General features: G+C 49.7%; 2 protein-coding genes across 3 annotated transcripts; both read left to right on the top strand.

The window, feature by feature from the left end:
* The first annotated feature begins 208 nt into the window (after positions 1-208).
* Positions 209-17,844, top strand: ATRIP (ATR interacting protein). Its single transcript, XM_027522370.1, has 13 exons — positions 209-591; positions 2,862-2,992; positions 3,649-3,819; positions 5,727-5,845; positions 7,794-7,951; positions 9,320-9,415; positions 9,709-9,838; positions 10,026-10,718; positions 15,543-15,679; positions 15,849-15,940; positions 16,728-16,808; positions 17,032-17,284; positions 17,692-17,844. The coding sequence occupies exons 1-13, from the start codon at positions 351-353 to the stop codon at positions 17,757-17,759; spliced, it is 2,370 nt and encodes a 789-aa protein (XP_027378171.1). The 5' UTR covers positions 209-350; the 3' UTR covers positions 17,760-17,844.
* TREX1 (three prime repair exonuclease 1) lies at positions 17,080-19,798 on the top strand. Of its 2 annotated transcripts, none has more exons than XM_027522371.1 (2): positions 17,080-17,284; positions 18,778-19,798. In XM_027522371.1, exon 2 carries the CDS (start codon positions 18,799-18,801, stop codon positions 19,744-19,746), a length of 948 nt encoding a protein of 315 aa, XP_027378172.1. In that variant the 5' UTR covers positions 17,080-17,284; positions 18,778-18,798; the 3' UTR covers positions 19,747-19,798. The 2 variants fall into 2 exon arrangements, with proteins under 2 accessions (XP_027378172.1, XP_027378173.1); XM_027522372.1 differs by lacking the exon at positions 17,080-17,284 and adding an exon at positions 17,919-18,486.
* The last annotated feature ends 115 nt before the right edge of the window (positions 19,799-19,913 follow it).

Below are 19,913 nucleotides of genomic sequence, written 5' to 3' on the forward strand. Positions count from 1 at the left end.
CTCACTTGCGTGGTGGGGCTGGTGAGTTTGGCTAGGTAACTCAGTTCGCTGCGCTTAGACCACCGTAGTGGCCTACCGAGTCCTAACAGTCGGTACCAGAGCGCCAGGCGAGGCTGGGCCCAAGAAGGGCGGGAAGCAACAGGGCTCAGCGCGCACTCAATGGAGCACCGCGGCGCGCTCTGATGATGTCATTCCTCCGCGCCCGTCAACTGGCAGGTGATTGGCTCGTTGGTTCGGGGGCGTGTCCCGGCGGCTGAGGCGAGCCACGGCGCGCGGGCGGTTGGTCCATCCCTCCTTCCACGCGGGTATAGGCCGGGTTCCGTGTCTTTAGAGATCAGCCGGCGGCAGGCATGGCTGGAATCTCCGCGTCAGGTAGCAGGAGGCGGAGTGGGCCCCCGGCACCTAGTCCTGGCCCTCCGCCCAACACCGGGCACCCTCCAAGCAAGCGGGCCCGAGGAATCCCCGCCACCCCGGACCCCGAAGACCCATTCGGCCTGCATGGGGATTTCACCGCCGACGACCTGGAGGAACTCGACACGCTTGCGTCCCAGGCCCTGAGCCAGTGCCCGACCACGGCTCCGGACGTGTCCAGTGAGTTCGCCTTTTCCTCTTGAGAGTGGTGCAGACTTCCCTAGACCCCCTAGATGGCTGTGCCTTCGGAACCCCGCGGTGACCGTTCCGGTGTCTTGCACCCACACTGCCCCTTCCTAGGAATAGTTTGATTTAAGCAGCGGTTGTCTCCCAAGAGGTCTTTTGATTTGAGAGGAGAAATGTATCAGGAATGTCAAACAGCCGATTTGGAATATAGGAAGCTAGGTTAACATTTTACTTGGGTTTCTATACTTTGGACCACTGGGTTCTTAGTTCTCAGCAGAGATCCTTGCAACACAACTACCATAGCCATAAGAACCATCTTTACCTACACGTGGGGACCCATTCTTATGACATATTTGGGAGGCTTTAGATCGAATGAAGACCACCTTTTCCTTTGGACCACCTGAGCACAAGAGGGATCTGGCAGAGGCAAGAGATAGGGTAGACTTATTCTTTTTATACAACCAATAAATTATACTAGGTGCCCAAACTTTAGAAGCTACAGACACTTAGCAACAAACAAAAGCCCCAACCTTCTTGGAGCTTACACTCATTCTAGTGACATCTTATGGGGCTCCCTGGAAGAGAAAGGTTTTGAGGGTACCTTGAATCTCTACTTGGATGTCTTATAGGCATGTTAAATTCCACACAGTCATTTCCTGGAAATCCAGTCATCCACCAGCATCTCCAGCATAGTGCCTGGCAAAGCAGACATTCAGAAAAGACATGTTGATGAACACATGTTCTGCATGGCAGAGACTGGCACCACTCTCCATCCCATACCACAAGCCAACATCCCCCTGGCCCCTTCCAAATCCTGTAACTTTACCTTTTTCTTCCATCTCGAGAATCCATCCTCTGCATCATCTCTGCCATCTCCCTGATCTGTGTTACCATCACCCCTCCCCTGGACAAAAGTTCACTAAATTGTGTCCACATTTCCAGTTATGACTCGTACAAGTCAGACTTCACACCACAGCCAGAGTGATCATTTTAAAACTAAAATCTCTGTCACACACAGATGCACAATGAACATCCCTACTGAAAGCCTTTAATGACTTCACACTTCTTCTAGTATAAAGATTAAAATCATTAACATGGCCCAGAAGACCCAGCATGGCCTGACCCTTTCCCTCTCGCGTTTCTAGCTACACTGACCTTCCTTCATTCCTTGAATTCTCCCTGCTTCCCTACAATACAGAAACTGCACATCGCTGTGTCTTTTTTTTTTTTTTTTGCTGCACTGCACATGGGATTTAGTTCCCAAGGATCAAACCCCCCCTCCCTGCAGTGCAAATTTGAAGTTTTAACCACTGGACCACCAGGGAAGTCCATATTGCTGTTTCTTACACATTGAATGTTCTTTCCATCCATTCCCCATCGCCACTCCTCTGGTTAATTCCTGCTTGTTCTTCAGCTCTCCATTCAGTTATCACTTATCTAGGGAAGGCTTCCGGAGAAGGCAATGGCACCCCACTCCAGTACTCTTTTGCTTGGAAAACCCCATGGACGGAGGAGCCTGGTGGGCTGCAGTCCATGGCGTCGCTAAGAGTCGGACACGACTGAGCGACTTCACTTTCACTTTTCACTTTCATGCATTGGAGAAGGAAATGGCAACCCACTCCAGTGTTCTTGCCTGGAGAATCCCAGGGACAGGGGAAGCCTGGTGGGCTGCCGTCTATGGGGTCACACAGAGTCAGACACGACTGAAGCGACTTAGCAGCAGGGAAGGCTTCCAGTCATCCTTGTGGATGAAATCCCCTGTTACAGGCATCCCTCTACTTGTTCTTCTCTGCAGCTTTTATAACAGTTGTAATTTTATGTTTATTCTTATATTTTTGATTGCCGTGTAAGCTCCATGAGTGTAAGGACTGTATCCATTTTTCTCACCACTGTAGCTTTCTTGAGAGGCTAAATTGTGCCTGACATATTGTAGATGCTGAGTAAATAATGTTGAATAATGGATCACTGAGATTCGAACAGTGAGGTTCCCACAGCACCTTTCAGCCTTTAGCTGAGACCCTTAAAACTGGATGCAGGGGAAAAAAAACAAGAAACTGAGTGCGGAATGGGGAGGGGGTGGCAGAATTTGTTATTTCATAAGGATTGAATCATGTTCTTATGTTCGAAAATACGTATTCTACTTACTACATCTTCCTCTAATTTGCTTTCAAAAGTGATTGTTTTCAGCACTGGCTGGTGAAAGTGGAAAATCCTGAGTCTTAAAAAGTATATGGGAACTCGGTTTTTTTAATTGTTTTTTACAGATGTTCATAAGGTCACCAGATTAGATGGGATGTCAAAATATCCTGCAGGGAAAAACAGAGAAAGTGTTCCAGTTAAAGACAATTTTGAATTAGAGGTACTTCAGGCACAATACAAAGAACTTAAAGAAAAGGTAAGGGATTTAACTTGTAGTTTTTGTAGTTAATGCATTCACTTATGCATGTGTTAGAAAGCATTATACAATAAAATAGAAAAGTTTTAAGACAAGAGTCCAGATTCATCCCCATGAATTGGGAGAAAGCTGGGGAAAGAAAGCCAGAAAATTTTGGTTGTAACTAAATCCTGAGATTCCTAATAGCCAAGATAAGAAAAGAAACACTTTGTAAACCTATACAAAAAGAGATACAAACTTTCTGTTATAGTACTGAGATAAATTTATAGCATGTGTCTTATAGAAGAAACACAACATCATAATGGTTGCTATTTTCATTAACAGTTTTGCAAAAAGCAGACATTTTTCATATGACTGTCTGTAGGTCCCTAGGACCTTTGGAATGTGCATGCAGAAGTGACAAGTACGTCTTTAAGCTATTTGCTGAAAACCTGCTGTCCCAGGAATGGACCTAGCAGGTCGTGGTCTGGTTGGCATGGATGTATTCTGAGCACTTATTGATCCTTTGGACGTGTTTTAAATGTGTTTCTTCACCTCCCCGGCTACATGTTGAAATAAGTGCATATATGCATTAATTATAATGCAAATAAGCACATTGTACATTATATACAATTTTCCCTTACAAACCTTTCACGAGATCAATTTGGAATTTCCAGATGAAGGCAATGGAAGAAGAAGTGCTCATTAAAAATGGAGAAATTAAAATTTTGCGGGACTCATTGCATCAGACAGAATCCATTCTAGAGGAACAGAGAAGATCTCATTTCCTTCTTGAGCAAGAGAAAACCCAAGCACTCAGTGAAAAAGAAAAGGAGTTCTCCAAAAAGGTGACCCAGAGATATGTTTTGCTTGTATGGACATCAGCTTTGCCTGCTTACTGAGTTCCTTTGGAAGCAGTGCCTAAAGTTGCTTATAAATCTCCCAGGAAGACTTCAGCAGTTGTTTGCTGAAAATACTTTTGCTACCAACTAATTACATGTACTTTTCTTTGAGGCTGGGTGATTTGGAAAAGGACGTAGATGAAATTCTGCTTTGCTGTGGTTGCCTAAGCCACTGGCTAACACTTTGCAGAAATAGGCTTAAATTATTTGCTTCCTTTTTTTGGGGGGCGGGGGGGCACGCAGATCAGAAACTCAACTGACCTAGCTTAGGCCAAACAAACAAACAAAAATAGGATTGCATTCTGTAACTAAGTCTGGGGAAAACAGATGTACTGCGGTCTCAAATGACTCGAGATTTGCCAAAACTCATGTTTATTCTCTGTACTGTTGATAAATTCCATCCTTATGGCTGAGGATGTTTTCTCCAAGAGCTCCAGGCCTCATATTTCACAGCTCCAGAACAGACTGAAGACTTAGGGGTCCTCATCTCAAGTTTTAAAATTCTGGGGAAGGCTCTAATTGGTCTAACCTGAGTTACATGCCTACCCTGGAACTAGTCACTGGAACCAAAGAGATAATAGCTCCCATTCAAATCACATATTCAGAGGCAGGAAAATGATGTTTCTTAGGGGAGGGAGACACTGTTGTGGGGAGAAAAACTGGGTGCCAGGTATACATTACTTTCCTTCACTTCCCAAATAAGGACATGGGTTTTACTCTGCCATTACTTCATTCAGCAAACTTGGCAGTCTTTGAAGAAGCGCTGACCTGTGCCTAACACTAACAGCAGTAGTTGCTTTTCCATATGCATAGTGAAGACCAAGGGAGGTACCAACAAGCCAGAGACTGAAGCCAGGGTTTATCACATTCAAGCGTGACCTCAGGGTGATCAGTCATGCTCTATGACTCATCTCCTTTATCTGTTCCCGAAAATAACCAGAAGGGTTGTTGTGAGACTTATATGGTCCTGCACTCGTGTCTGGTGCTATGCCTGGCATGGACTGTGCTCAGGGAATGGCAGCAGTTACTGTTGGCCAGAGCAGCAGGTCTCCCCACACTGCTCAGGGTTTTGGTAAAACTATTCCAGATTCTCAGCCCAGAGCTTCAGGAAGACCTGGACTGTGCACCACCATGTTCCCTGGTGGCTCAGGGGTAAAGAACCCACTTGCCAATGCAGGAGCTGTGAGTTTGATCCCTGGGTCAGGAAGATCCCCTGGAGGAGGAACTGGCAACCCATTCCAGTATTCTTGCCTGGGAAATCCCATGGACAGAGGAGCCTGGGGGGCTACAGTCCATGGGGTCGCCAAGAGTCAGACACAACTGAGTGACTAAAGCACAGCAACAGGTTCACTACAAGGTCTCCATGTTACTGTGAGATACTGCACCCTGGCAAGCTTTGTGCTGGGCATTTTACAGTTATATTCTTAATTAATCCCCCCAGTCATGAAGACAGGTATTTATCTTACACATCAGCTGAAGTTCAGAGAGGCCGAGTAAATGGTGTTTGAATCCTCACATACCACCTAGCAATAAACAGGTCAAAATATCTTTCTAGAATACCATGCCATCTTTCAGTAAGAAAGCTAAAACTTGATATTTTGGGGCCATTTATGTCACAGCAGACTTTTATACTATTTCTCATTGTTTGTTTTTCTTTTACTAGCTTGAGAATTTTGAAGCCCAGAACTACTTTTTATTGTTGGTGGTGGTGGGATCCTTGTTCCCAGACCAGGGATCAAACCTGGACCGCTTGCATTGGAAACATGGACTTTTAACCACTGGGCTGCCAGGACAGTCCCCCAGAGCTGTTTCTGTATATGTGATGAGACCTCTCTATTTCTTTTGCCTTCCAGCTCCAGTCCTTGCAGTCTGAACTCCAGTTTAAAGATGCAGAGATGAATGAATTAAGAACGAAGCTTCAGAGCAGTGAACGAGCTAATAAACTAGCTGTACCCACCGTTTCCCATGTCAGGTAATGATGGCGCTAGAGGGAGGAAACAGTTTTGTTATCGTTTCCTAAAAAGTCTGAATGACGGTATCAGGCTAGTTGTGAACAAAGGTCATTTAGACTCTGCCACTGGGGCACAGATCCTCTTTTCCGGAGGCCTCAAAGGTGGTTCAGATGAGGCTGGAATGGTTGGGGGGTCGTAGCATAAGGGCTCCACACTCTCTGAAAGTGCCTTCTTCCTGTAGGACTTTATAAACACAACTCCTCAGGATGAGAAAAGGCTGGAAAGATGACCTCTAGAGTTTTAGAGTAGACCAGTCTTCATTTTTATGTAATTTGTTTCAAATAAGTGATTTTGTCCCAACTGTATGTCAGTCCCAATTGCTTAGAACATTTTTTCTCATTTGCTGCCCAACGGCCCCCACCTTTGCTGCAGATATAATCAGTTTGTTAATGGTCTGTCCTGTGAGAAGTCTGTCAGTATCATTCTTGAAACTTGGACAGTGTAGGTCAGGTCGTCTTTTTCTGGTGTTCAGCATTCTGCTGCCTTTGCTTATAATGGGCAGGGTATGAAACTGAACTCTTTAGGCCTTACATAGTCCAGATAAGACAGAGGACAGCAGAAGGAATCCATCCTTACCTCTTCACACTCTACTCACAGGACGGCCTCAGCATTGTCTGATCTAATTGGAGGGTTAAGACTGCTTCTCTAACGTGAAAGCCCTGGCACCAAGGAACCAGCCATTTCCTAGTTGCAAGAAACAACACACCTCTCACTAGATGCTCTTTCTACTGAAAATCTTTTAATTCAGTCCCTGGCTATTAAAAAAGAGGTTGTTGTAAACTAGTGGTTGCCACTGGGGAGAGGGACAATATAAGGTAGAATGGCCATCATCAAAAAATCTACAAACAATAAATTCTGGAGAGGGTGTGGAGAAAAGGGAACCCTCTCACACAGTTGGTGGGAATGCAAACTGATACAGCCACTGTGGAGAACAGTATGGAGAGTCCTTAAAAAACTAGAAATAAAACCACCATATGACCCAGCAATCCCATTACTAGGCATATACCCTGAGAAAACCATAATTGAAACAGACACATGTACCCCAGTGTTCATTGCAGCACTATTTACAATAACCAAGACATGGAAGTAACCTAGATGTCCATCCACAGATAAAAGTATAAAGAAGTTGTGGTCCATATATACAATGGAATATTACTCAGCCATAAAAGGGATGAATTTGAGTCAGTTCTAGTGAGGTGGATGAACTAGAGCGTGTTATACAGAGTGAAGTAATTCAGGGAAAAAAAAGTATCGTGTATGTATGTATGTATGTATGTATATATATATATGGAATTTTGAAAAATAGTACTGATGAACCTATTTGCAGGGCAACAATAGAGATCTAGACACGGAGAACAGATTTGTGGACACAGGGAAGGAGAGTGTGGGACAAATTGAGAGACTAGCACTGAGACATATACGTTACCAGTGCTGTCTAACACAGGGAGCTCAACCTGGCACTCTGTGACCACCTAGAGGGGTGGGATGGGGTGGGCGGTGGGAGGTGGGTTCAAGGGGGAGGAGACATGTATACTTATGGCTGATTTGCACTGTTGGATGGCAGAAACCGGTACAACATTGTAAAGCAATTATCCTCCAATTAAATTTTTTAAAAAAGAGGTTACAAATTGAAAATATGTTTTGGTAGAATTGGAAATAGTACTTGAATTCTGCCCAATACTTTTGAAGGTAGAAACAAAGGAAAGATTTTTTTCTACCATTTGGATGAAAATGCCTTGACTTTTACACTGCTATCCTGACAAAGACTAACAAGTGTGGATTAGATGAATCTCTTGGTCAAATCACCTGAACATGAAAAGTTTAAAACCTGTTAGAAGTTTTATAACCAGGAATTTTACATAGGGTTAGCAGAATCATTACTCTGCTTTCATAGTTAACTTTTTCCAGTCCTAGGAAAAGCCCTTCTGTGGTTATAAAGCCAGAAGCATGTTCTCCACAATTTGGAAAACCATCTTTCCCTACAAAGGAGTCTTTTAGTGCTAACAAGTCCCTTCCCCAGCCCTGCCAGACAGAGCCAGCATACAAATCCCCGATGAGCAGAGAGGGTAAGTCCGTCTCTCTATCATCTACAACTCAATATCAGACCACTTGACCTTGAGCCTTGAAACAATTGGGTGTTTATTTTCTCCTCCTTTCTGTGGGCCCACAGTTCTGACAGCATAGTGGGGATGGTTTGTCTCTAAGGGTGCTGGAATCACTGAAGGCTTGTCAGGGGCTGGAGGATCTATTTCAAGGTGGTGCACTTACATGTCCAGCAGTGGAATTCCTTTTCACATGTGGGCCTCTCCCCAGGGCTCCTTGGCTGACCTCCTCACCCCGTAGATGGCTTCCTAAAGAGCTAGCAAACTCAGAGAGCTTGTTGGAAGCGGAATCTATCCTTTCTGTGTCTGAACCTGGAAGTCACATAGCGTCAGTTCTATCACTCAGCGTAAGTTCTGTTCATTAGAACTGAGTCCCTGAGTCTGGGCCGTGTTCAAGGGGAAGGAAACTAGGCTGCGCCCTTTGAGTGCAAGTGTGTCAAAGAACTTGCAGGCGTATTTTAAAACCTCCGCAGTCAGCATCCATCAACAGGCCAGAAACACAACTAGGGTGCAGGAATATGCGCTCCTTTCGTCGCCAGGCTGAGTCCAGACGGAGACAGTGCTCCTGCTTCTAGAGAGAAGCAATCTAGCGTTGGTAGTTTTCACTGGGAGACTGTGCTGTGCCCGTTTATCCTGCCATTCAGATCCACCTCTGTCCTGCCACCATCAGCTCTTTCAAGTCATTAGCATCACGGCACCCCTGCCAACTACAGCTACACACATTTTGGAGCAAATTGAGAAGCGGTTATAGTTGGGAAGATTTCCCTGGAGAAGGAAATGGCAACCTGCTCTAGTATCCTTACCTGGAAAATTCCATGGACAGAGGAGCCTGGTGCAGGCTACAGTCCATGGGGTCGCGAAGAGTCAGACGTGACTGAGCGACTAAGCACACACACACACTGAACACACACATATACACACATACACACAGACACACAGCAAACCTCTGTGCTTCAGTTTTCCCGTATATAGAACAAAGCCACTAATAACACCTCCTGGGAGGGCTGGTGTGAAGAACAAGAGAGTTGACAGGTATAAAGCTCTTAGAACAGTGTCTGGCATGTAATAATCACATAAATGTGAAGGTTATAGCTTTTATGTTATTGCCTGACTTAGGAGTGGGGAACACAATTTAATTTTCTTTTCCTTATACAAGTTCCTATTTTATGAGGAAGGCAAAGATGCGAAGGTTCATGAGTTGCTTTGGCTCTTGTTTTGATCCAGAGTTGAAAAAAATAAAACAATGTATGTTTGAAACTCGTCACATTTAAAGAGTTTCTGATAGATGCATGTTTTCATGTTCTAATTTTGATTAACATTTTATTTATCTAGTTGCAGAGAATAAGGTCCACAGTCTGGGAGGTGGCCCCATAAAGCAGGAAGAGCCCCAGAAAAGTCTTCTTGACAGCTGGAGATCAAACAATCAAGGTACCAGAAGGCGTGCCCCTTCTGCCGGATGCCTGCCCAGCTCTGATTGTGCTCTGTGAGGCTGCACTGGAATTGCCTAGCTGTCCTGGGCTGTGGGAACCAGGCAATGCTTTAGAGGGTCAGTGGGAATAGGAATCTGTGATTGAAGTATGTGACTATAAACTGGGAGGGGCCAAGAACAAGTATGCCCCCGAGCCTTCAGTACCCACAGGTGTCTCAGGGGACCTCAGTGGCTGTTGAGAGGAGAGTTGGCATTATAGAAAAGCACTCTCATGTCACCTGTCTTTCCGCAGGCTCCATTTTGATAAACCTTCTCCTGAAGCAGCCTTTGATCCCCGGGTCTCCCCTGGGTCTGTGCCATCTCCTGAGCAGTTGTCCTGAGGCTCCTGCTGGCACCCAGTTCCAGCTACCGGGGCTTGGCAGGTAAGCACAAGACTCCTAAAAAGCTTGTCTGGAAGGAGTTTTGGGGAAGCAAGTCCCCATCTGGTCCTGACCAGCCCCAGACATCTGCTCTGGGCAGGGAGATGAGAGAATTTGCTGCAGGCTATCTGGGTTGCTTGACCATATCTGCCTCTCACACTTGTGTCTTTTCTTTTGTGTTGGTTGCTAGTACCTTGACTGGGATTTCAAGCCTGAGGACCACAGGTCCTCGCGATGGGTCATTTCCCGTCTCAGCCCTGAGAGAAGCGCAGCACATGGCGCTCACCGGACTGAACCTGGTGGCCAGGAATGAGGAAGGCTCCAGCGACAGAGACCCAGCAGAGGGCGGCGGAAGGGCCTTCCCGCTCCACAGGCTCCCTGGGGCTGTGCATCTCCTCCCCCTGGTACAGTTCTTCATCGGCTTACACTGTCAGGCTCTGCAGGATTTGGCAGCAGCCAAGAGAAGCGGAGCGCCTGCGGACCCGCCGACACACCCCTCCCGTGTGAGCCCTGGGGTAGAGGCCAGCCCCGAGGACTCTCTTTATAACCTGGAAGGCTTCTCAGTGGCGGCACTTAGCGTTCTCCAGCACCTGGTGTGCCACAGCGGAGCAGTCGTCTGCCTGTTACTGTCAGGAGCAGGCGCTGAGCCTGCTGCGGGTGAAGGAGACCAGAGCCAGGTTCACGGACATAGTCATGGGGATGCGACCTCAGCCCCAGAGGGGCTTGCCAAGGACCAAGGCCAGCATCCACTCTTGAAGATGCTCCTTCACCTTCTGGCTTCCTCTTCTGCAGCAACAGGTCACCTTCAAGCCAGTGTCCTCAGCCAGTGCCTTAAGGTTTTGGTGGAATTAGCTGAAAATGCTTCCTTTGATTTCCTGCCCAGGTATCCTGCAGCATGGGAGTCATGTTTCCTTGTGGGTCTTACCTGACCTCTCAAGGTCTGTCCTGTGGCCCCTGAGCTTGCTCCCATCTTGCCGCGTTCATACTGCTCGGCTCTAAGCCTTGGTTTAGGTTCTTGGCTCAGGGAGTTCTGAAGTCATGGGAAATGGGGCCAGGTGTTAGAACCAAGGAAGTGGTTTATTTGGCTTAGTGCTGCCTCTAGACAGTAGGTAAGCAAAACACACATGTGTTAAAAGAAGGCTGCTAGTCACCATGGAAGAGCGTCCTGCCCCCAAGACAAAGACCGAACCCAGAGACCTGTGGACCTGGGACGTGCGTCAGGTGAAGACCGCACATCATGGGCATGTTGAAGTTGAGTTTGCTGGGGTTCCCTGAGGAGGCAGAGGGTGTGCAGGTACAAGCTGACTGCTGGGAATCTGCCCATCTGCAAGGTGCCCACCACTGGCATGAGCCACAGGTCACTTGTTCCTCTTAAAGTTTGTTGCGAAACACCACTATAATAAAGTCCTAGCTTGGGATTCCAGACCTTGAACACTTGGGAAGGTAAACCTCACCCAGCCAGTCCTCTAGTTAGTCCTAGAATCTCATCTGCCCCCTCAGCACTCCACCCAGAGGCCAGTTCTTGTGTTGGAATGACTCCACTGGCTGCACAGATTTTAAGTCTTTTCATCTCTGAGCCCAGAATACCTGTTTACTAAACACATTTCTGGATCCTGGTTGCCATATGAATATATTCCCGCCTGTCTGGTCCATCCTAAAGGTGGTGCTCAGAGCTCGACACAGTGTACTGCAGAGTAGTATGGACAGCAAGGTAGGCCCAGGTCATAGTGGCTGGTTGCTTGGATTTTTTTTTTTCCTTTTGAGTCTTCTCTTTCCTTTTTTTCTTTTTAAAATTCCATAGTGCTTTACAATTTTCAGAAGTTTCACACATGATTTCATACAATCCCATAACGCTGCTTTAATCTACCCCCATTCTGCCCTTCCTTCCTTCTCTCTCCCCAAAGGTAACCACTAGTTTGCTCTATGAGTCTTTATCTTTTTTAATTCACCTGTATTTCTTAGATTCTACATATACATGATATCATACAGTTTTTGCCTTTCTCTGTCTTATTTCACTTATCATAATGCCCTCCAAGGCCATCCATGTTGTTGCAGATGGCAAAATTTTGTTCCTTTATGGCTGAGTTGAAGATTGAAGGCGAAAGGAGATGGGGGTGGCATTGGACGAGATGGTTATTAGATAGCATCACCGATTCAATGGACATGAATTTGAGCAAACTCCAGGAGATAGTGAAGGACAGAGAAGCCTGGCATGCTGCAGTCCATGGGGTCCCAAAGAGTCTGACCTGACTTGGCGACTGAACAACAACAGTATTCCGATGTGTGTGTGTGTGTATCACAACTTCTTTATCCATTCATCTGCTGATGGACACTTAGGTTGCTTCAGCACCTTGGCAATTGCAGATAATGCTTCTATGAACATCGGAGTGCATGTATCTTTCCAAATTACTGTTTTGTTTTTTTCTTCCCGGATATAACACAGAAGTAGAATTGCTGGATCGTATGGTACTCCCATTTTAGTTTTTTGAGAAACTCCCGTACTCTTCCACAATGGCTGCACTAATTCACATTCCCACCAATAGCACTGAAGGACTCCCTTTTCTTCTCATCCTTGCCAACATTTGTTACTGGTGTTCTTGATGGTGGTAGCCATTCAACCAGTCTGAGGTGATGTCTCATTGTGGTTTTGATGTGCGTTTCCCTGGTGATGAGTGATAACTGAGCATCTTTTCATGTGTCTGTGGGCCATCTGGCTGTCCTCTTTGGAAAAATGTCTATTCAGTTCTGCTCATTTTTGATTGGGTTGTTTGTTTAATGTTGAGTTGTACGAGCTGTTTATATATGCTGAATATATGACCCCCTTATCGGTCATATCACTTGCAGTTATCTGCTCCCACAATAATGGGTTCTCTTTTCATTCTGTCCACGGTTTCCTTTGTTGTGCAAAAGCTTTTAAATTTACTTAGGCAGGTCCCATTGGCTTTTTTTTTTTTTTTTTTTGCTTTTGTTTGCTTTAAGAGATGGGTCTAAAAATCAGTTGCTGCAATTTATGTCAAACGGCGTTCTGCCTGTTTAAATGTTTTTCTTCTAGTTCTGTGAAAAATGCCATTGGTAATTTGATAATGATTGCACTGAATCTGTAGATTGCCTTGGGTAGTACAGTCACTTGGACAGTATCGAGTCTTCCAATCCAAGAATAGGTTCTGTCATTTCATCTGTGTCGTATTCAGTTTCTTTCATCAACATCTTCCAGTTATGGGAGTCTGGGCCTTTTTGCCTGCTTAGGTAGGCTTATTCTTAGATGTTTTATTCTTTTTGATGCAATGGTAAGTGGGATTGTTTCCTTAATTTCTCTGATAGCTCATTGTTAGTGTACAGAAATCCAACAGACTTCTGTATCTTAATTTTGTATCCTGCAACTTTACCAAATTCATTGATGTGTTCTAGTCATTTTCTGGTGGCATCTTAGATTTTCTACGTACGGTATGTCATCTGCAAACAGTGACATTTTTTTCTTCCTTGCCAGTTTGGATTCCTTTTTCTTTCTTTTTCTTCTCTGATTGCTGTGGTTAGGGCTTCCAAAACTATGCTGAATAAAAATGGTGAGAGTGGGCATCCTTGTCTTGTTCCTGATCTTAGGGAAAATGCTTTCAGCTTTTCACCAGTGCGTATGATGTCAGATGTGGGTTTTTCATATGTGGCCTTTATTATTAGTATGTTGACCTAAGTTTCCTCTATACCTGCTCTCTGAAGTTTTTATCAAAAATGGATGCTGAACTTTAGCAAATGTTCTGCATCTGTTGAGATGATCATATGGTTTTTTAGTCACTTTGTTAATGCAGCTCATCACATTGATCTGTGGATAAGTGAAAAATCCTTGCATCTTGCTTTCTTATTGTTTAAATGAATGAATTCCAGGAACCACATTTTTACCAGTTATCATGGTAGATAGATCACCATTCTATTCTGTTGACCTTGTCTGTAAGGTGAAACAACAGCCGTTTCATGGGCGCTTACAAGCCCAGGCGGCACCCTCAGAGCCCGGCGTCCTCCCGCCCAGCACAGAGCCTGGCTCTCTGTGAGCACTCAGTGTTTGCTGAGTGAATAAACTCTGTGTTGAGTTAGGGAATCTTGTCTGAAATGCCAGAGGGAGTGTATTAGATGGTTTCAAGCCAGTTAGGCTCCTAAGTGACTGTCTGATGCCACTTCCCACACAGTACTTCCCTTCCAAATTCCTTCATGCTTACAAGCTGAACCCCATTACCACACAGCTTCCTGTTCACCTTGGAATAAAAGCAAAAGCCAGGGACAGGTGCTGGGCTGTGCTCAGTCGTTCAGTACGACTCTGTGACCCCATGGACTGTAGCCTGCCAGGGTCCTTTATTTATGGAGATTCTCCAGGCAAGAATACTGGAGTGGATTGCCGTGCCCACTCCAACTCTGGGATTGAGCCGCACTGCAGGCAGATTCTTTACCGTCTGAGCCACCAGGGAGCGTAACACAGGTGCTACCAGGGCTCTAAAGCATACGTGGTACAGCACAAGCGGCCAGGCAGCCTGTGGTCTCGGGAAGGGCGCCACTGCCCATCCAGGCTTGAGGGCATGTCATCCCCTGAGGCTTGCCTTTCTACCCCATCTGGTGTAGCAGTTAGGTGGGCCAGGGTTGCTCCCCAGGTACTGGCATGGCAGGGGCATTTTTTTTTTTTTTTTTCTGACAGGTGCTTTTGAACAAAAAGGACTTATCTCCAACTCATGCAGACTAGCACGACTGTTATTTATTGTGCATTTGGGGGCCCTGGAGGGAAAAAAAAGCATTTAAAAGAAGGCTCTGATGTTTTCAAAAAATACTTTGGAAATAACTGTGTTGTATATATAGACAGATTTATTTATTTTAGTTTCAGTGGGCCACTTCTAGCCTAATAATGAAATTAGGTTACTTGTTAGTGGATACTTGGAAATTCCAGTTTCCCAACAAGTTCCATGCTCCCTGGTGGCTAGAAACGTTCAGCTTGTCTATCGTACAGGATTTGCTCTCAAATGAGTTTGCCCCAAATAGACTTTGTTCCCTAATGGTACACAGGGAATATTCTTAACCTCCTTATATGAAAGGGGACACACCCATAGAACTCCCCCACCACCTAGGAGGTTGTGTGGGTTGAGCCAACAGCAGTGCTTATCTTAGGACTTGGCTCCCTGGTAATGAATGGGCCAGGTCTTTGCCCGAGACTTGGGGGAAGAGTGCCCGAGCCCCTCACCATGCACACCTCAAGTGGTGCCTTCATATACTTGGCTGCAGGGGAGCTAGTGTTTCCTGACAAGCGGAGAAAATGAAGTCTTCCTTGCTTGGCAAGTGATGTCATGAGATCTGACCAGAGTCTGGCTAGTCCTTTGGTGGTGGGTTTAGGACTTTCCTCTCACACTCAGCTCAAGACCTGGCTCTGTATTTGAGAGCAGAGGCAGGAAGGAGCTGGGAGCAGTGTAGAGGCCAGCTCCCCAGGTCCAGGGAGGCATCCTGTATTTTCGAGGTGGCACTGGGCCAGGCAAGGTCCTGTCCTCTTTCAGCCATGGCAGCCCCGCAGTGAAGGGTAACTCACTTGTTTGCAGGCTAACATTTGGACCCAGGTCTGCCTGAATCCAGGCTCCTCTTCCGTGGCCTCTTCAATTTCCCGTTACCAACAGTGAAAAAGGAGGGTGAGTTTCGGAGCTGCCTTGGAGGCATCACGTCTTTCTGGGCCCCTGTGTTTCAGGTTCCAGTGCGTGTTCAGGGTGCTGCCGCAGTGCCTGCGCCCAGAGACGCCCCTGCCCAGCGTGCTGCTGACGGTTGAGCTCCTGTCCCTCCTGGTGGACCATGAGAAGCTCGCACCTCAGCTCTGCTCCCACTCGGGTAAAGCAGGCCAGGGGGTGGGGGGCACGCGCCCGGACAGCTCCGGCTAGTTGGAGGGAAGGGAGGTGGCAGGGACGGGCCAGGCACCTTCTGAGGCCTCCCGCAGCTTGTACCTCAGGCGGTGGGTGGGAGGGCGGAGCCTGAGTGTGAGCTGGGGCCTCCCTTCCAGAAGGCTGCCTTCTGCTGCTGCTGTACATGTACATCACGTCAAGGCCTGACAGAGCCGCCTCCGAGACACAGTGGCTGCAGCTGGAGCAAGAGGTAAAAGAACCAGAGCCCCTTTGTGGACGGCTTGCCACCCCACCCCACGCCACCCCACCGGAGGGGCACTTTTCCTCCCTAGGGGACAAAAGGGGCTTTCATTCACATCGGTGACGTGTTTAGAGACTAACAAGGAAGACTCGTTTTGGGGGGCCCCCTACTATACAGATATAACACGCATGGACCCAGGATATCCTGGGACTTGGCAGGGTGGCCTGGTACCTGGAGGTGGGCCTGGAGGCAGGGAGTCATTGGTGAGACACAGGTCTTGGTCCTGAGCGTCTCTTGGGAAGGCCCAGGATACCATCACCTCTTGGATCCCATCAGTGCAGACAGTTGAGTTCAGTTGCTCAGTCATGTCCAACTCTTTTCGACCCCGTGGACTGCAGCACGCCAGGCTTTCCTGTCCATCACCAATTCCGGGAGATTGCTCAAACTCATGTCCATTGAGTCAGTGATGCCATCCAACCATCTCATCCTCTGTCGTCCCCTTCTCTTTCTGCCTCCAATCTTTCCCATCATCAGGGTCTTTTTTAAGGAGTCAGCTCTTCGAATCAGGTGGCCAAAGTAGTGAAGTTTCAGCTTCGGCATCAGTCCTTCCAGTGAATATTTAGGACTGATTTCCTTTAGGGTGGACTGGTTTGATCTTCTTGCAGTCCAAGGGACTCTTAGGCAGGCAGTTGCTTAGGCCACTGGAGCTCTGCAAGAAGCCTGAGAAAGCCCTCACCGTGATTGGAACCGGGGTGGTGTTCTGGCGCGGATGTAACCGAGTCTGTTCTCGTTCTAGGCCGTGTGGCTCTTGGCCAAGCTGGGTGTGCAGAGCCCCTCCTCCCCAGTCACTGCCTCCAGCTGCCAGTGCAACGTGGAGGTGAGTGCCAGGGGCAGAAGGGGGCTGGCAGCAGGCAGCCCTGCTGGTGGGTGACAGGGCCATTGGAGAGCATTCCATGCTCCTTCACCAGGGCTGGACCCTGGTGCTGCCGCTCAGAACCCTTCTCACCCTGGGGTGAGGCTAGGACCGGGGCTGCCCCACTGAGCCGGTGGTCCGGGTGCAGAGACCACATGCCCTGACCTCTGCCCGCGCCCTTCCGCAGGTGGTCAGAGCGCTCACGGTGGTGCTGCACAGACAGTGGCTGACAGTGCGGCGGGCAAGGGGGCCCCCGCGCACCGAGCAGCAGAGGCGGACGGTGCGGTGTCTGCGGGACACGGTGCTGCTGCTGCACGGCCTGTCCCAGAAGGACAAGCTCTTCACAGTGCACTGCGTGGAGGTCCTGCACCAGTACGACCAGGTCATGCCCGGGGTCAGCACGCTGATTCGAGGGCTTCCTGACGTGACCGACTGTGAAGGTGAGCCTGCAGGAGGCCCCCCCGCCCCAGCCCCAACGTGGGGTCGGCTCTGAAGTCCCCGGGCTAGTCAGACCCCCTGGCCTTAAGTCAGCGGCCCGCCATCCACACAGCCTTTGCCAGCACCCGGCCACCCTTCCCTTCCTGCTCTGGCTCCTCTCTCAGTATATCAGCCTGCCTTTGGCTCGTATCTACTGAGTCAGCCTGGCAGAGCCATGGCTTTTCCAGAAACATCCCTGTCTGAATCGCCTTTGTATCACTTTGCTTGCAGTAGCTGAGGGAGCGAGGCCTGGGCGTGGAAGGGACTGGTTAGTTCCTGCGGGCCTGGGGGGGCGGACGGAGTGGTGGGGCCACCCCCAGTCCCGGCGCCTTTGGGCCTTCACCACAGAACCTTCTGGGTTTTGGCTCAGAGGCGGCCCTGGAGGATCTCTGTGCCGTGGAGACCGACATGGACGAGCCCGAGATGGACTGTGGCTGAGGCCTGTGAGCACCGAGCCACACGGTGGCACCAGAGCCACTCCCGTCCTTCCCTCCTCCTCTGATTAAAAGCACTGACTGGCTGAGAGCGCGCCAGCCTTGTGTTTCCTGAGTTTGCTCCGTGTGGGCAGAGTGGGAGGGGCAGAGCAGGAGGGAGACCTGGGAAAGGCTGAGATCCTTGCTGGGCCCTGCCGGAGAGGAGAGCTCCAGCCCCACGGTGATGAATCTGCCCTGGGGAAGGAGCCCTGCCCCTGGTGGATTTGCCCTGAGTCATCCCTCTCTCCTGAGGCCACTGGAAGAAACCATTGTGTGCAGGGGTGGAGGCAGCCCTCAGCCCAGGCCTACAGGGAGGCCTGGGAAAGTGGGGCCACAGACTGCGTGCAAAATGGCCATAGCAAGGGGGCTCCCAGCAGGCCAAGTCATGAAGCCAGCCTCCCCCCACAGCCTGGTCCTCCCACCTTGAGCGTGCGAGGGCCCTGGTGCACCATGCTAGCCAGCGGGCCCACAGCCAGAGATCTGAGGCCTTTGGGGCGGCCCTGCGGGTGCCTGGAGAGGGACCGATGCTATCAGGAGGGACGGCCCAAGCCAGCTGACGAGGGGCGGGCCGTGCTCACAGCAGCCCTTGGGCGGGCTCAGGCTAAGTTTCACTTCCCGCCACTGCTGCTGCCGGCAGCAAGAACCAGGCAGAGAGTGTGCACCCTGAGTCATTGCTGCCTGCTGGCTCCTCGGTAAGTGAGAACCCCCAAGGGGATGAGGCAGGGTGGGAGGGCCATGGGTACCCCCACACACACTAAGAGGGCACCAGGGGAGGAGCTGAGCCTTCCCCTGGACCGCTGAGTGAGCGAGTCCCACTAAGGAAGCCACCCTACCTTCTCTGTCTTCCTGCCTGATAGTGGGTGCTGGAGCTCAGCAACAGGATCTAATGGGGCAGGGAAGGCCAGAGGTGCTCCCACCCCACCCACCTTACAGCCCGTCAGCGGACACTCACTCTCCCACCCCGACCCCCTGCTCCTCCCCAGGCTCAGCAGCAGACACCCACCATGGGCTCTCGGGCCCTGCCCCCGGGGCCTGTGCAGACCCTCATCTTCCTGGACTTGGAGGCCACCGGCCTGCCCTTCTCCCAGCCCAAGATCACCGAGCTGTGCCTGCTGGCCGTCCACAGATATGCCCTGGAGGGCCTTTCTGCGCCTCAGGGGCCTTCGCCAACGGCACCCGTGCCGCCCCGGGTGCTGGACAAGCTCTCCCTGTGCGTGGCTCCAGGGAAGGTGTGCAGCCCCGCGGCCAGCGAAATCACAGGCCTGAGCACCGCCGTGCTGGCTGCACATGGGCGTCGGGCCTTTGACGCTGACCTGGTCAACCTGATCCGTACCTTCCTACAGCGCCAGCCGCAGCCTTGGTGCCTCGTGGCCCACAATGGTGACCGCTACGACTTCCCCCTGCTCCGGGCCGAGCTGGCACTGCTGGGCCTGGCCAGTGCTCTGGACGACGCCTTCTGTGTGGACAGCATCGCTGCCCTGAAGGCTCTGGAGCCGACTGGCAGCTCCTCGGAGCACGGCCCAAGGAAGAGCTACAGCCTGGGCAGCGTCTACACACGCCTGTACGGGCAGGCCCCGCCAGACTCGCACACCGCCGAGGGGGACGTGCTCGCCCTGCTGAGCGTCTGTCAGTGGAGGCCGCGGGCCCTGCTACGGTGGGTGGATGCTCACGCCAAGCCCTTCAGCACCGTCAAGCCAATGTACGTGATCACAACCTCTACTGGAACCAACCCAAGGCCATCTGCTGTCACAGCCACTGTGCCCCTGGCCAGAGCCAGTGACACCGGCCCCAACCTTCGTGGTGACAGGAGCCCCAAGCCAGCTCCTTCCCCAAAGATGTGCCCTGGAGCCCCACCCGGGGAAGGGCTGCTGGCCCCCCTGGGTCTGCTGGCCTTCCTGACTTTGGCGGTAGCCATGCTGTATGGGCTGTCCCTGGCCATGCCCGGGCAGTAGGCCAGGAAGGGAAGTCTGACTAATAAAAACCCCCCACAGCACTGAGCAATCACTCGCCTCTACCCTCCGTGGTGGCCTTACAGCCTCCTGCCCACGCTCACAGACCTGGGGCCAGGGGCACAGAAAACGAGTCTTTGTCCAGCACTCTCCCTACCTGGACGGGGTCA

Source organism: Bos indicus x Bos taurus, chromosome 22, assembly GCF_003369695.1.
Source record: "Bos indicus x Bos taurus breed Angus x Brahman F1 hybrid chromosome 22, Bos_hybrid_MaternalHap_v2.0, whole genome shotgun sequence".
NCBI lineage: Eukaryota > Metazoa > Chordata > Mammalia > Artiodactyla > Bovidae > Bos > Bos indicus x Bos taurus.

What these genes read in the sequence shown, in the direction of transcription:
- ATRIP (XM_027522370.1), top strand. Translation starts at nt 351, where the DNA reads ATGGCTGGAATCTCCGCGTCAGGTAGCAGGAGGCGGAGTGGGCCCCCG. An exon ending in AAAAGGAGTTCTCCAAAAAG is followed by an intron (nt 3,820 to 5,726) that starts GTGACCCAGAGA and finishes TTTGCCTTCCAG; the next exon opens with CTCCAGTCCTTGCAGTCTGA. An exon ending in GGCTGCAGCTGGAGCAAGAG is followed by an intron (nt 15,941 to 16,727) that starts GTAAAAGAACCA and finishes TTCTCGTTCTAG; the next exon opens with GCCGTGTGGCTCTTGGCCAA.
- TREX1 (XM_027522371.1), top strand. Translation starts at nt 18,799, where the DNA reads ATGGGCTCTCGGGCCCTGCCCCCGGGGCCTGTGCAGACCCTCATCTTC.